The sequence below is a fragment of the Mustelus asterias genome, chromosome 19 (genome assembly GCF_964213995.1).
Source record: "Mustelus asterias chromosome 19, sMusAst1.hap1.1, whole genome shotgun sequence".
Lineage (NCBI taxonomy): Eukaryota > Metazoa > Chordata > Chondrichthyes > Carcharhiniformes > Triakidae > Mustelus > Mustelus asterias.
In genome coordinates this window covers 39,000,342-39,016,102 of record NC_135819.1, presented here as the reverse complement: position 1 = coordinate 39,016,102, position 15,761 = coordinate 39,000,342, and the positions used below count along the sequence as shown (strand labels likewise).

At 44.3% G+C, this 15,761-nt stretch overlaps 1 protein-coding gene across 4 annotated transcripts in view; it reads left to right on the top strand.

Moving 5' to 3' along the window:
• LOC144507892 (troponin T, slow skeletal muscle-like) overlaps positions 1-15,761 on the top strand; it is a 69,986-nt gene that overhangs the window by 19,846 nt on the left and 34,379 nt on the right. For 2 of the 4 annotated variants that reach the window (XM_078235365.1, XM_078235363.1), the window contains exons 7-10: positions 9,874-9,885; positions 10,546-10,560; positions 12,204-12,225; positions 15,645-15,702. In XM_078235365.1, coding sequence (XP_078091491.1) covers positions 9,874-9,885; positions 10,546-10,560; positions 12,204-12,225; positions 15,645-15,702 — 107 coding nt within the window. Of the gene's footprint in view, positions 1-9,870; positions 9,886-10,545; positions 10,561-12,203; positions 12,226-15,644; positions 15,703-15,761 lie in introns of all 4 variants that reach the window. The other 2 variants (XM_078235364.1, XM_078235362.1) reach the window with 1 other exon arrangement.

Here is a 15,761-nt window from a genome sequence, read left to right as displayed (position 1 = left end):
TCGAGTCTGCACTGACACTCCAGAGTATCTTCTCCAGGCCGTAAACCATGTATTTACCCCACTAATTACCCCCCCCCCCCCCTCCGTAATGTACAGGGGACAGTAAGAGACAATTTAGCACAGCTAATCCACCTTGCCTGCACATCTTTGGAGTATAGGAGAAAACCGGAGCACCTGGAGGAAACCCACACAGACACTGGAAGAATGTCATCCATGGCTGGAGTCAAACCCAGGTCCATGGTGTGGTGAGGCAGCAGTGCTAACCACTGTGCTGGCAGGTATGAAGAAAAACAACTTGCTGAGTGGGACAAAATGATGCTAAAGGAATGAATTGGTCATTTTAAAGAGAGTAATTAATAAAGATGACCATGGGAAGGTCAATTTCTGGCTTACTCCCAGATTCAGGATGCTCATTTGCCCCCTCCCACAGTGAGCATATGTTGGGTGGCGGGCGGGAGGAAGAATTCTTGGACTGGGAGTGAATCGTACATGTTAGCTGTTGTGTATTTCTGTCTCGGAGAAGCTCTTGCTCTATTTTTCCTCTGCATATTCCACCGCTGGTGTTTGCTGCTCCTCCAGCCACAGACTGTTCCCTCTTTTGCAGAATCTTCAACTTCACTTGTCCATCTTACAGCATTTTGAACAGTGGCTCTGGGCAGTATATTAGACAAGCCGGCTCTGTAAGGTGGTCATAACAGTATAAAACCAGAGGCTGATGGAGTCTGCTTCAGATGTCTGGTGGGCACATTCTGTCATCAATGGCCTCCTTTGGTGACTTGCCAATTTGAACTAACACGCAGGTGAAAGCAGCAAGTAAGGTGGCACATTAGCCTTGACTACATGAGGGGTTTGAATGCAGAATTTGCAAGTGTGAGTGCAGTTGTTTCTAGCTTCTGTCAGAATTCACATGGAGATTTCTTTGGCCTGCTGGTCTCCTTTTATCAAGTGTGGTAATAGTCCTCATAAAGGATTTGCAGCCAAAGTGCTTTCGGCATCGCTGAAGTATCAGGGCTTCAGTGCTTAAGGAGAGAGAGAGTAGAATGAAACAAAGAAATTTACATTGGCTGGGGTGACCACAATGATGGATCGTGGTCTTGCACTAATGCCAAGGCCATCTGGGAATGAAACTTGTAAGGGTCTCTGCACTTGAAGCATCTGGAGTGGTTGAGCAAGAAGGCGTATGTCATGCTGGCCTTCATCGGTCAGGGCGTTGAGTATAGGAATTGAAAAATCATCTTGCAGCTGTATAAGCATTGGTTAGGCCGCATTTAGAGTATTGTATACAATTCTGCTCGCCACACTACGCGGAAGGCTAATGATGCATTGGAAAGAGTGCAGAAGAGGTTTATCAGGATGTTGCCTGGTTTGAAGGATATGGACTATGAAGAAAGGTTGAATAAACTTTGATTGTTTTCCTTGGAGCGTTGGAGGATGAGGGAAGACCTGATAGAGATTTACAAGATTATGACAAGCTTGGATAGCCAGAGTCTTTTTTCCAGGGTCGAAGGGTCAGTCACTCGAGGGTATAGGTTGAAAGTGAGAGGGGGAAGGTTTAAAAGAGATGCAAGGGGCAAGTTTTTCAGAGGGTGGTGAATGCCTGGAATGTGTTGGGGAATAAAGGGATATGGACTCGTATATAGAGGCAAGAAAATATTAGATTAGAGAGACATCTGTGTCAGCACAGACTTGGTGGGTCAAAAGGCCTGTTCCCGTGCTGTACTGTTCTTTGTAACTCAGAGGTGAGGCACTCAGTGAGCGGATTATAAAGCTACCTCAACTTCTCGGCATGATAAAGATGTCAAAAGATATGGATTTATGAAGAGTGGTGATCGGGAAAGAAGAACACACTCCTCCCTCATCAACTTTGACAAAAGATCATCTGGACTCAACATCAGCTCTTTTCTCTCCCTACAGATGCTGCCAGACCTGCTGAGATTTTCCAGCATTCTCTCTTTTGGTCTCCCTCATCAATTTACATGGAGGGGTAATTTTGAGCCAAATGGTGCTGCTCCTGCCTGCATGCTCTTCTATCTGGTAATGCCTGAAAGAGATGGAATCAAAAAAAATTATGGAGTGTGAATCACACCAGGTAGGGACCTCCGCCTTTTGCATTGAATGATTAAGGTCTGGTTGGACTGGGTCCTTTGTTTGATCTCATCAGTTCAGGCTGCTGATAAATACTGTGAGTATTCACTGTTGGAAGCTGTGGGGGCGATTCTCCCATCGCGACCCACATATTTTCCGTCGGATCAGGAGATGTGCGTGTCGGCTATTTTGCGTGTTCCCCGTGAGCGTTTATGACCCGCGCACATCTCCCAACTAGAAAAAAATGGCACCACCTGGACCGTGCTGAAAACTGATGTGCTGCTGATTTGCATTTCTTACCATATCTTAGCATGCCATTATCGGGATCGACACACGGCAATCTCTGCCCATGTTTGCGTCTCCCCTCTCTTTGGCTTCATGTCACTTTGGTGTGAATCGGAGTAGGTACAAAAGTCTCAAACTAGCGTGAGAAGGTAAGTGCTGCTAGTGGAGCGCGGGGGATGTTGCAGGCAATCAACACCCCGAGGATGAATGACACAATTGAAAGCTGTTTGCACTGTTTGAGAGCACATTTCCACTCCATCTGACGAAGGAGCAGTGCTCCGAAAGCTTATGGTATTTGCTACCAAATAAACCTGTTGGACTTTAACCTGGTGTTGTGAGACTTCTTACTGTGTTTACCCCAGTCCAACGCCGGCATCTCCACATCATTATTAGAGAAGTGCAGGTGCAGTGAGTGTGGCCAATCAAGGGCCCGTTGGCAACAAATATTTGTGAGAGATTTTGAAGGCTGCTTTCAATTGTGTCATTCATCCTCGGGGTGTTGATTGGCTGCCATTCAATAAGCTGCTGTGTCCTGGGGAGATGCAATACTCAAGGCTCCCATTCAAGAGAGGGAATGCTCGCAAGCTGGGGTTGTGCACGTCAGCACAACCTTCATTCTCTCCAGGGCAGCTGCGAGGTCAGCATATTCGAGGGATGGGGTACCCGCATTATCCAGATCCATGGGGGCATGGGGTGAGCGGGCAGCTGTGGCTGGGTGGGGTGGGTGGGTGGGGGTGGCAGGCAGCGATGCCTGTATGGGGGGGGTAGGGGGGTGGAGGTGGCAGGCAGCGATGCCTGTATAGGGGTTGTGGGGGCCAGCGATGTCTGTCGGTGGGGGTTAGATGGCAGTGATCTGGATGCTGGGAGGACTTTTCCACGATCTCCCAGCAATGTGCACATGCGCAGGTTCCCCCTCATCCTGCCGATTTGAAGCTCTTTGGCGTGAATAGGGCTCTCCCGCCCCCCCCGCCCCCCCCGCCCCCCCCCCCCCCCTCCCCCCCCCGGATCAGAGCAAGCAGCCGATGAAGGCATGATGCTGCAGTAATGGAGGCATTGGACATGGACTCATGGTGGGAATCGGTGCTTCAGCACCAGTTGTGCAATTTATATTAATGATTTGGATATGGGGACTAATTTGCTGATAACACACAACTTGGTGGTAATGTGAGATGGATCCAAAGAGTCCCAGAGCTAGGGCAATGATGTGCACATCAGGGTGCGTACCCATGATTACTTCAGCGTTCTGGAAAGCTTATCCCTCCAGGAAAGCCACAAGTCTCTCCATGGAGGAAACTTGGAGCTCTAAGGAATGAGAGGGGATGGGTTTTGAGGCAGAAAGAGGATTTGATGCTGCACTGTGAGGATTCTTCTCCCTCCAGAGGCTATGATGGGTCCCTCAGGGCAGGTGCAGTCAGCAAGCGATGGTTCGCCTGTGCAGGCCATACTGATAGGGTGTTAATTTCACAGCCTTCGTGATTCAACATCTATATGGATTATGAGGTATGACACCATGCAAACATTAAAGCACTTTTTACAAACTTGGTTTCAACCAGGAAGCTTCCTGGCCTTTTAAACGCATAAATCAGCATCCACAATTCCTGTCACCATGCTAGGCCTCATTCATCCTCCCCACAGCCGTCTCCCCTCTGTGTGCCAGAGATAACTAAAGCCCCTTGCAATCTCGTGAGCCCGAGGCCTTCCTGCAATTCTGCCGATGGAGCAGCTCCATTCCATGGAGGACAACAGCAGTTAGCACTGGTGCTAAAAGTTAAAAGTTTATTTATTTTGTCACAAGTTGGCTTACATTAACACTGCAATGAAGTTACTGTGAAATTTCCGCGACTAGGTACATACCTCAGGAACCACCTCAGTCCAGGCAAGGTTGGGTGTTTGAGGGAGACCTTTACCTCTTCCTGTTTGCTGGCATTATGACCACATGCCTAGTGGACACAGCATGGGGAAAGACTCAGAAGCAGTTGCCATTGACATGTGAAGTGGTTTGGAGCCTTCTCCACCCCCTCCTTTGAGCTATCTCTAGAGCAACACCTGTTGGATCTAATCAGCTGCCAAATGTTCCATTCTTAACGGTATGTAAATGAACAGGATGGGTGTTACTGACCAAAAACACTTAATTTTGTCTCAGCAGAATTTCTAAGATTAATAATACTTGCCTGAAGACATTGCCTGAGAATCTTGCAGAAATCAAGAATTTCTATGTGGCTCTTGACTTAAGTAAATTGCTGGGTCGCTGACACTTGTCTTGTGTCAAGTGCCCCTTTAAATTAGTGGCTGTGACTTCTTTCGGCGTTGTGGCCTGCAAATTCGGACATCCCACCCTCCATCTTGAATTGGGCAAAGCAATGACACTCCCGCGACGTTGTAGGCTGAAAACCTGCCCTGTAGCTAAGTAGATGGATTGTTGTATTATATAGGGTATTGAAATGTTGGGGAAGGGAGTCAGCCATCCACCCACTTCCAGGTGCAAGTCCTGCTCGCTGAAACATGCTGTCATAGCATGAGACTCAGACTGAGACTCTTCCCATATTGAATTCTTGAAGTTTTTTATTTCCTATGTAACAACCTTGAGAGCCTCAGATTGGGGAGTCTGAAGTTTTTCAGTGCCTCAAACACCTTCTACCCTCCCCCTGTTGCGTACCAAGTTTCTTTCCATTCTCCTCTGCAATTACCACCACCTCATTCCTTTCCCTCCTGTAACCATCCAGTCTTCTCTTATTACCCTGGAACCAATTTTCATATATGTTGACATGCCTGCTGTCCCACCTGTTCCCATCACTGCCCATGCCCCTCCTGACCCCTCCCGTACCTGAGGCCAACTGTATCCTGACTTTGTGACCTACCCCATGAGACCATTCACTGATTGCCGCCCCCCCTGCAACATTAGCCATGCATTTCCACCCAACCAGATTTAACTTTTCCCTCTGACTCCTGACTGTATCCTCTGAGCCCCAATGCCCTTCTTGAAACCGCTCAGACCAAATTCAAGAACTTATGGACCATGTCCTTTCTACAGTGCTCACTGCCGAGAGAAGCCTTCCACCGCCTTACAATGAGACCAAGAAATGAGTAGCATGCTTATCCTTTTAACAGCCCAAGATAGTCAGTCTGGCTTCCTTCCTAGGATTGCCTCACATCCTTCCCTGCTGGTCCTACATCACCTGCACTTCTGTTTGCAAAGCCAGTAACCCAATTGTGCTAATTTTGCTTTCCAAATTTTGATAGTGCTCATACATTGCCATATTTCAGACATACCACGGGTTTTAGTAGCGCATTCATTCAGGAAATATTAAAGTGTGCACATTACACCAGGAATAGCCATCTTTTAATTTTCCTGCACCTCTGGACTGTGTCTTTCGGAACATGTATGTGAGCCAAATCCAGAGGAAGCCAATGTTAAAAATGGCAGGCAGATTGAGTTCACATTGGAACTTCCAGTAGTGGCATTTCCGTCTTCAAATACTGTAACAGATCAATCCCATGCCTCCCCCTCCCCACCCCGATTGCAGGGGTTCTCCTCATCTACAGCTTTGAGTAACTAATGGAACCTCAGCAAAACTGAAAAATATTCTTAAGTCCAATTCAGAGTAGCCATAAAATTCGATAATGCAGTTTTTGTTTTGTCAAGGAGGATGTTTCTGGTCCATAATGGTGCCGATAGCGTGCCATTTTTGATCTCAAACCATCCTGTGATTGCTCTCAGCTTTGTACAGCTGAACATGCATTCAGCAGCAGAATGGAACCTTTACCTGTGTTATTTCAAGGGGAAATTTGGAGCATTGTGAGCAGTTTTGGGCCTCATATCAAAGGAAGGATGTACTGGCCTTGGGAAAGGGTCCGAAGGAGGTTCGCAAGAATGATCCCTGGAATGAAGAGCTTGTCGTATGAGGAACGGTTGAGGACTCTGGATCTGTACTCATTGGAGTTTAGAAGGATGAGGGGGGAATCTTATTGAAACTTTGAGGATACGTCGAGGCCTGGATAGAGTGGAAGAGGAGAGGATGTTTCAACTAGTAGGAAAAACCAGAACCAGAGGACACAACCTCAGGCTAAAGGGACGATCCTTTAAAACAGAGATGAGGAGGAATTTCTTCAGCCAGAGAGTGGTGAATCTGTGGAACTCTTTGCTGCAGAAGGCCCGTGGAGGCCAGTTCATTGAGTGTCTTTAAGACAGAGATAGATAGGTTCTTGATTAATAAGGCAATCAGGGGTTATGGGGATGAGAAAAATATCAGCCATGATTGAATGGCAGAGCAGACTCAATAGGCTGAGTACCCTAATTCTGCTCCTATGTCTTATGGTCTTGTGGAAATCAGCCATTTTCAGGTTGGCTGCTGGTTGATTTCTGATAGTAATTTCTGAGTTAAGTCGAATTTGTATTGCTGTTAATAAATACTTAGAATAGCTTATTTTGCAAGTCTTAACATGGCTTGTCCACAAAGCTAAAGACTGGGAGCTATCTTACTGGATATCAGAGTGTGGATAAAATTTGAAGTCGCATTGGGGCTACAGACTAGTGTGGGCGACACACCCAGGGAGAGACAAGGTATTAATTGTTTGATCTAAGTATTGTTAGTCAATCCCTTATTCATTTTTAAGTGCCAATGTAGGGATTAAAATTGATGAACTATTTTATGACTAAAACAGTGAATGTTCAATGCACTTTAAAATGTTAAGAAGTGAAAAGACAGTGAGAAAAGCGTAATACAATCTGCCTACTTAGTATACTTCTGGTGTATAGATTTGCCAAACATAGTTTTGTGAAAGGGAAATCATGTTTAGTAAACTTGTTAGAGTTCTATGAGGATGTAACCAGCAAGGCGAATAAAGGGGAACCAGTAGATGTAACGTATTTGGATTTCCAAAGGTGAAAGGCTGTTGATTGTTAGAGGGGGAGGCAGCAGATACCCTTGAAGGATGGACTTGTGCAGCTCTAGCCTTAGAATGCCCAGCTTCAGACTGCAGCACCATGAGTGGCAGCAGTCTAGGCTGGTTGGCTGATGGGCAACAACAAGGGCAATGGTGGAGTGGTGGAAGGATGAATGCAGGGCTGTAGGTTTGTACTTCACAGCGTCATTGCCACTCCCCAATGGCAGTGGCTCAGAAATCCTAGTAATTTATTTAAGGATAGATCCACTGTGACAATTTGCAAGTTCCTTTGAACACTGGTATCCACAACCATGATGACAGCAAGCCCCTTGAGTGAAGAAATTTCTCCTCGTCTCAGTCCTAAATGATTCGCCCTATATCCTGAGACTGGCTTTTCAGATAATATTTCTCTATAATTTTTAATTATGTAAGAGGTTGGCAAAAGGGGCCTGTTGCATACACCCTGTGGGAGCTTTACAGATTCTAAAGACATGGTCAACAACTAGGGTTGACCCCGTCACCAACAATATGCTCTGATTACCATACATATTTTTGGGTCAAGGCTGTTTGGTTAACAGGCTAGTATATCTAGGTTGAAGGCTATCAACTATTATGATTATAGAGAGCCGATTTCTTCACCCTCTCTCCATTTTGGCAGGGCCTGCAAGAAGCCTTGTCTGTCGGCTGTGCGTACTGAGAAATCGCGGCACTTGATGCATTAATCTTTCCTTCTAATTTTGCATGGATGTGAAATTGTGGACAGCGCCTTCTGATTTCCTGACTGGCAAATCCAAACATCAGGCCTACAACTGCATCTCCAAACCTGCAAACAAAGATTACATTAAATACAAAGCTTGATGAGCAATTTAGAAGCCTATTTCTGTTTACTCAGTTTCCTTAGCGCACCAGAAAATGCCATTCAACGCTCATTTAATGATAGATTCAGTCAAGCCAAAATCTTGCATGGAATTTTCCCCATGCAGGAGCCTATTTGAGGATCAGATGAGAAGGTTGGGCAATTTTAGTGAGCAAGATTCCATCTGGAAGCATGTTTGCACTGAATTCACCCTGTATGGGTGGGAAGAGGGGGGGACTATCTGGATTTGGAGACACAGAGAAAAGGAAGAAAATGGCCAGGAAAAAAAAAGGTGAAGGACGACAGATTCCAAGAGACAAAGACCAGAAAGGAACAAAGACATTGAGGCAATGAGAAATTTCAGGAGACGAGAGAAAGAGAGGGAGACAGCAATGGTAAATGAAGGAATTAGGGGGGAAAATACAGAAATCACCATTCACTCAATTATCCTCCTATCATCCTCCCACATGGTTAACACATGATCTTTAGTCCTGTTTCACACGTCTATTCAAACAATACTGTGGAAGTTTGTGTTTTCCTATGTTTACCCAGTGGATGATGATTAACCATGTCTAATCCCATCATGTCAGCCACCTACACTCACTAGCTGTCCTGTCTGGAGGCAATACACATCTCTTTAACCTGTGCTTAATGCTCCCTCCACTCACATTGTCTGTACCTTTTAAGACTTGATTAGCTGTAAAGACTCACATTCCAATCATTATTCATGTAAATTGAGTTTGTGTCTTTGTGCCCTGTTTGTAATCAGAACTCCCACCCACCTGACGAAGGGACAGCCTGTTCCGAAAGCAAGTGGCTTTTGTTACCAAATAAACCTGTTGAACTTTAACCTGGTGTTGTTAGACTTCTTACTGTAGCCACCTACAACACAGACCTCCTGTGAGAGGAAATACTAGGATTGTTAAGAATGTTGGGATGGCTTTATTGGAAGAGATCAACTAGTTAAATGCCCAGACAGGATCAGCGTTACAAACTCACTGAAGAATAGCGGTATAAGTGACATTGCTAAATTAAATTACAAAATCGTGCAAGGAACGATATATGGATATAGAGGACTTTTTCAGCGGTGCTCATTAACTTGATTACTTCATGTTCTTTTTAAAAAAAATAAGAAAAAGGGTGGCACGGTGGCACAGTGGTTAGCACCGTTGCCTCACAGCTCCAGGATACCTGGGTTAGGTTCCTGGCTTGGGTCACTGTCTGTGTGGAGTTTGCACATTCTCCCAGTGTCTGCGTGGGTTTCCTCCGGGTGCTCCGGTTTCCTCACACAGTCCAAAGATGTGTGGGTTAGGATGATTCACCAAGCTAAATTGACCCTTAATGTCCTGGGATGCGTAGATTAAATGGATTAGCGGGGTAAGTATGTTGGGTTAGGGGGATAGGGCCTGGGTGGGACTGTTGACAGTGCTGACTTGATGGCTGCTTCCTGTAGTGTAGGGATTCTATGATAATTTCACACTTGCATTCTCACCAACGTCCTTCAGGGAAGGAAACTGCCATCCTTACCTGGTCTGTCCTACGTGTGACTCTTGTCCCACAGCAATGTGGTCGACTCTTAAAATGTGCCATGAAAATGAAGCAAGTCGCTCAGTTCAGGGACAACTAGGGATAGACAATAATTGCTGGTACAGTCAACGCTGCCTATAACAGATGAATGAAATTTAAAAAGCTATTAATTTGTCCTGTACCTTGCTGTTTAACTCAATTCTTTTTCATTTCTTCAATTTTCATCCACTAAGCAGAAGCTCCTCAAGGTGGGTTATTATTATTTATTTTCTGAATTCAAGTTTATTAAACTTTCTGCTTTGCCCAAATAAAGGCGCTCTCTTCCTCAGCAGCAAACATTTGAGCAATGTATGGATTAAGTACAACTATGTACTTAATTGGAAAAATACAGGATGAATATTACCTTCTCACACTGCCAATAAGATGTGGTTAACGTGTTAGGAGGATCAGAGCTACAGTGTGCAAGTACTAACACCAAACCATTCTTCCTTTTGAAGTGTAGCTCCCTACTGGAACAATGGGGTTGTGGCAAAATTTAATAACATTTGCAATTATTACAAACTGTAATTGATGTGTATTGATTCACATGCAACTTTTGTTGCTTAGATTTGCCAAACCTGTTAAGTTTAAAACAATGCTACCATTTATGTTTTTCTGCATTAAATTGCCATTTTAAAAAATCCCAGTCCCGCTAAAGTCAACGGATATTTGGATGCCATGGGCATAATTTTAACTTATTGTGGGGTGCTAGCAAATCTAGTGCCCATTTTACGCCCATCCGATCATCTTTTCCATTGACTTAATTGGGTGTAAAATTAGCAGCTGATTCACAATTGCCTAGTGGTTAAAATTTAAAATTATCCAATTTTTGCTGATTTCATAAATCATTTTTTTTCTCTCTTTAGCAGGAGAAGCAGAAGAAGGTATATTAAATTTTATTGGCTCATTTTTGTTTCATTTAATGGTATTTGCATGGACTGCGGTCTCTTTTTTAATGACAATAGGGTTTCAAGAAGTTAATATTGGAGATTACTTTTGAGCTTTGGTATGGTGATGAGTAGTTGTGGACAATTGAAAGACTTCTGTAAATGAAAATCAAATCAGAATTGATTTATCATTTTCATTTGGATACAGGGTATGAGTGAGTAAGCTAGAAAACCTAGGAATGGCTGCATTAAACATCAGGTCAAGTAGGCTGTTTGTTTCAGGACCACTGGTCCAAAGTGATACATTTGGTTGGGCTCCACAGAGAACTGAGTGGCAATCCAATCAAGACTAATAGGAATATTTCTGCTCTGTCTGTCAGGTGCCGAGGTGACATATAAAACAGACTTGACCTTTTCCTAGTGAAATAGGTCTACAATACAAAACTGGCCCTAATTTCTCCCTTCTTCAAAGAATGCTTGATTTTGGAAATGAAAAGATCACATGCAATTAAAATACTTTTGAAGTTGGGGAGTTATAATGTGTTGTTGCATAGAAAAGAAGGATCCTTCATAAACATCTGAATTAGTTTTGACTTGGGTCTTCAGGTGGTCTGACGACTGTGGCGGTGGGGAGGAGGTTGGTAGCTCATGGTGATGGGGCAATTGTAACTTTGACTTATGCCCCACCCTCCACATGAGGAGAAAGACTCTGGGCATGAAGGAGGAAGGGGTGGTCAGAGGCTAAATGATGGGATTGTAAGCCTTGTGGGGAAAGTCACAGGGAGTCTCCTTGAAATGACCTTCTGATTTGGAAGGTCGTTGTCACCTAAATCCATCCATCCTCATTTAGATGAATTTGCCAGGTTTTATGATGTTTGGGGAACTCTGTCAACCAAAGGCAAAAATTGGAGTGACAGTGACACTTGTAGCTTGTTATCATATTTAAACCAACTGCTGTGTCAGGTTGATCACCCATCCACCTTCTGATCTCGGGTGATGCTAGAAATGGACCATTTAGAAGTAGGCTTAGGGTCAGGCTTCTGGTCTTTAACTGAAATCTGCCTTTTAAATTTTGCAGCCTTGCCGTGGCACCCAAAGTTGCATCAACTTTGGTAGGACAGACCAATCCTGGCAGCAGAAGTGGCTAGGAAATCCCGCCCATAATATCAGCAACACACATTTTTAGAAATAATTTGCCAGAAAGAATTGTTTGCCTTGTGCCAACAAAAGATCAAGGTCTGGTATATGAATAGAGCCCAAGGTGTATTGAGTTGGGTTTTTCCAACAATTCCAAAACTGATCCCGGTTTTATTAATTTAAGATTTTTAAAAAAAAATTCAAATCCTCAGACTACCTTGGTGGGATTTGAACTTGCTCTCTGGGTTATTAGCCTAGACTTCTGAATTACCGGTCTGGTGAGATAACCACTGCACGATCATATAACGTGTGTATCAAATTTGGAACAATTAGCATTTAATCTCACTAAGTTTAAAATCTGTGAATTTGTAAAATTTTGAGATCAAGTAGTAGGCTAATTCTGTATGTATTTGGAATGAGCTAAAACTAGATTTTCTTCATAATAGTCAAGCATCATGCATTTATTAATATGCTAGTTGATTATTTTTTTCTCTTTGTTACAGAAGAAGCAAAGCCTAAACCAAAGTAAGTCATAATGTGATAATTTATAGAACATAAGCTAAATAGTATTAAAACGTCTTGTGAAACCTGTCGGGAAGGAAGCAGGTTCAGGCAGAGAATTGCAAGTGCTCAGTCACCTCCCTGATTCAAGATACAATTTAGAGGATCTCAACTGGCAGTCTCAACATGGGAGTCCATACCAGATTTCAGATCTTGCCAGTTTTCGAGAAATGATCCTGAGGTATTTCACAGTATCTGCAGTGCAATTAGATAAAGATTGACAGCGATCGCATCTAAGCGTTAGCTGCCCTGAAGCTGGATATGCTTTGGCGAGGCCGCAGCTTAAAAATTGTGTTGGCTTTGGGCCACTGGAGCACTCGGGATGGAGGTTTAACAGAGATGCAACTCCCTCAACTTTTCCAAAGCTGGGTCAGGTGGGGTCAAGTTGCTCTGACTCCTCGGAGCGCGGGAAACAACAGGTGTGAAACGACAGGTGTGCAAAGCCTGGACGCCATCATGTCAATGCAGCAACCAGCCAAATGAGCCAGTGAGTTATATTTTCTCATTCAATAGCAATCAAATTTCTTATATAACCAACTTAAAACAAACAAGTCTGGACACCATTAATTTGGATCGTCAGATTTTGAGATACTGTACCTGTATTCCCTTATTATTTATGTAACTTTGTTTAATATGCCGGATACCATCAGACTGGCAGAACATTTCCAAGTTTTTCTCAGAGTGGGCTACCTAAAGACCATGAGCACCTGTTGTGAAAGTGGTAGACTGTTGTCACTGTACACCGGTCTGTACACATGGGACTTTGTTGTGCACAGTATGGAGTTTGTGTTATATTGTTGGTCCAGCAATCATATCTGCATGTACTGAGTCTCCCCTCCGGTGCATGCTTGACCTAATAGCTGGGCTTTGGCTGAACATGAGATTAAATTGTTTGAGTAATTTCCAGCCTCAACATGCAATTGAACTCCCTCTGTCACAGGGCATCTCAAGATTAATCCTTAAACACTGATTAACCCCGGGGTGCTGATGGTGTAGAACTTAGCCATTGTGATGCCAGCCAATGTCAACAACTGCCCTTGACATTCTCTCATTGGTGAGGGGCATCCATGTAGATTTGATTCATTATTGTAACTTCATAGAATCCCTACAATGCAAAAGGAGGCCATTCGGCCCAGTGAATCTGCACTGACCACAATCCCACCCAGGCCCTATTCCCATAACTCCACTTATTTACCCTGCTAATCCCACTGACACTAGAGTCAATTTACTATGGCCAATCAACCTAACCCGCACATCTTTGGAGTGTGGGAGGAAACCGGAGCACCCGGAGGAAACCCACGCAGACACTGGGGGAGCATGCAAACTCCACACGGGCATTGACCTGAGGCTGGAATTGAACCTGGGTCCCTGGCTCTGTGAGGCAGCAGTGCTAACCACTGTGCCACCATACTGCCCTACTTCCCTTGCAAGAAATGCGGTGTATATTGGTTACCTGTCAATGTACTGCCAGACAGTTGCTGCTGAAGGTGCAGTGAGATCCTCAAACCCCTCAGGAGAACATTGTCTGAATTAAGTGATCCGTGAGGACAATGATGTCCTCTATGGATCGCTCCATGAGTACCCGAGCCTGCCCCTCAATGTCTTGCATTGTCACCCACCTTCTTCTGAGGCGAGGATGTCCTCCTCCCCCTCTTCCTCCACTTAATCCTCTGATCAAAGGCCTATATTGCTGATCTCTAGCCCATGGATATGAATGCCCTTTCACGGTGCCATGTAATGCAACAGACCACCATGATCCTCAACACCTTTCTAGGTGAGATTTTTAATATTTATTCTTTCATGGGATTTGGGTGTTGTCAGTAGGTGTGGTCCACCCCTAATTGCCTCTTGCGAATGACTTGCTAGGCTGCCTACACAAGTCTGCAGTCAGCCGCTTTATAACTGATAACTTACTCATCCTGGCAAAATGTGGCAGAAGTAAACAATCCCTCCTTTTCCTTGACTTCTCTGCTCCCTTTGATGCAATTGACAAGAATATCCTCCTCCAATACCTCTCCTCCATTGTCCAGTTGAGTGTTCCTACATGGTTCCACTCTTATCTATTTAGTCGTAGCCAGGGAATCATTTGCATTAGCTTCTCCTCCCAAACCCATACAGCTACCGCTGAATTCATCATAGGATCTGTTCTTTATCCCCTCCTATTTCTCATCTACATATTGTCCCTCAGTGAAGTCTTTCAACAACACCTCCACCTCCTCATGTACCCTCATAACAGCCATTTAAACCTTACAGTTGAATCCTCCACTATAAGACCATAACCATAAGACATAGGAGCAGAATTAGACCACTCAGCCCAATGAGTCTGCTCTGCCATTCAATCACGACTTATGTATTTTCAGATTGTTCATCTGACATCCAATACTCTAAGCCAAAGTTCCTCCTTGAGGGGATTAGTTCCAGTCACAAGCTACACTCCCTCACAACTGATTCTATTCCTCTGCCTGACTATTGTTTCAGACTAAACCAGACTGAATTCTGAGGTAGATGACTCACCTCCTCACTCAGTAAAGCCTGTCCACCATCTTCAAGGCGCAAGTCTGGAGTGTGATGGAATACTCTTCACTTGCCTGGATGAGTGAAGCTTCACAACACTCAAGAAACTCAACACCATTCAGGACAAAGCAGCCCGCTTGATTGCCTGTCCATCTACAACTTTAAACATTCACTCCCTCCACCAAGGAGTAGTAAGGGCGTGGAATGCCCTGCCTGCAGCAGTAGTGGACTCGCCAACATTAAGGGCATTTAAGTGGTCATTGGATAAACATGTGGATGATATTGGAATAGTGTAGGTTAGATGGGCTTTAGATTGGTTTCACTGGTCGGCGCAACATCGAGGGCCGAAGGGCCTGTACTGCGCTGTAATGTTCTGTGTTCTAAGGACACATTCTGGCAGCAGTGTGTACCATCTACAAGATGAGCTGCAGCAACTCACCAAGGCTCCTTTGACAGCATCTTCCAAACATGTGACCTCCATCTAGAAAGACCAGGGCAGCAAATAAATAGGAACACCACCACCTACAAGTTTCCCTGCAACCCACAAACCATCCTGACTTGGAAATGCACTAAACTCTGGAATATCCATCTCTCTTTTTCCTCATTCTTAGCTCTCCTTTAAAGCCTAACCTTTCAATTTAGTTTTTGATGTCTCTTTCTTCGGCTCAGTGTCAGTTTTTGCTATGACACTCATTGTCTGCAATATTAAAAATGCATGTTGCTGCCATTGTGCACTGTAGTATTTTGGCTGCAGGATTAGTGACAGGCTCACCTTCTTATCACATTCTTTATGGCTCACTACATATTGTCAATGCAGAAATTCGGAATTAACATTTAATTCTGTATGTGTGTGTCTCTCTCTCTCTCAGGTTATTTGTGCCAAACCTTGCTCCCAAAATTCCTGATGGTGAAAAAGTTGACTTTGATGCAAGTATATTCTGCTTTGATTCATGTCAGTACATATTCTGATTGATGCTGCCTGTGTG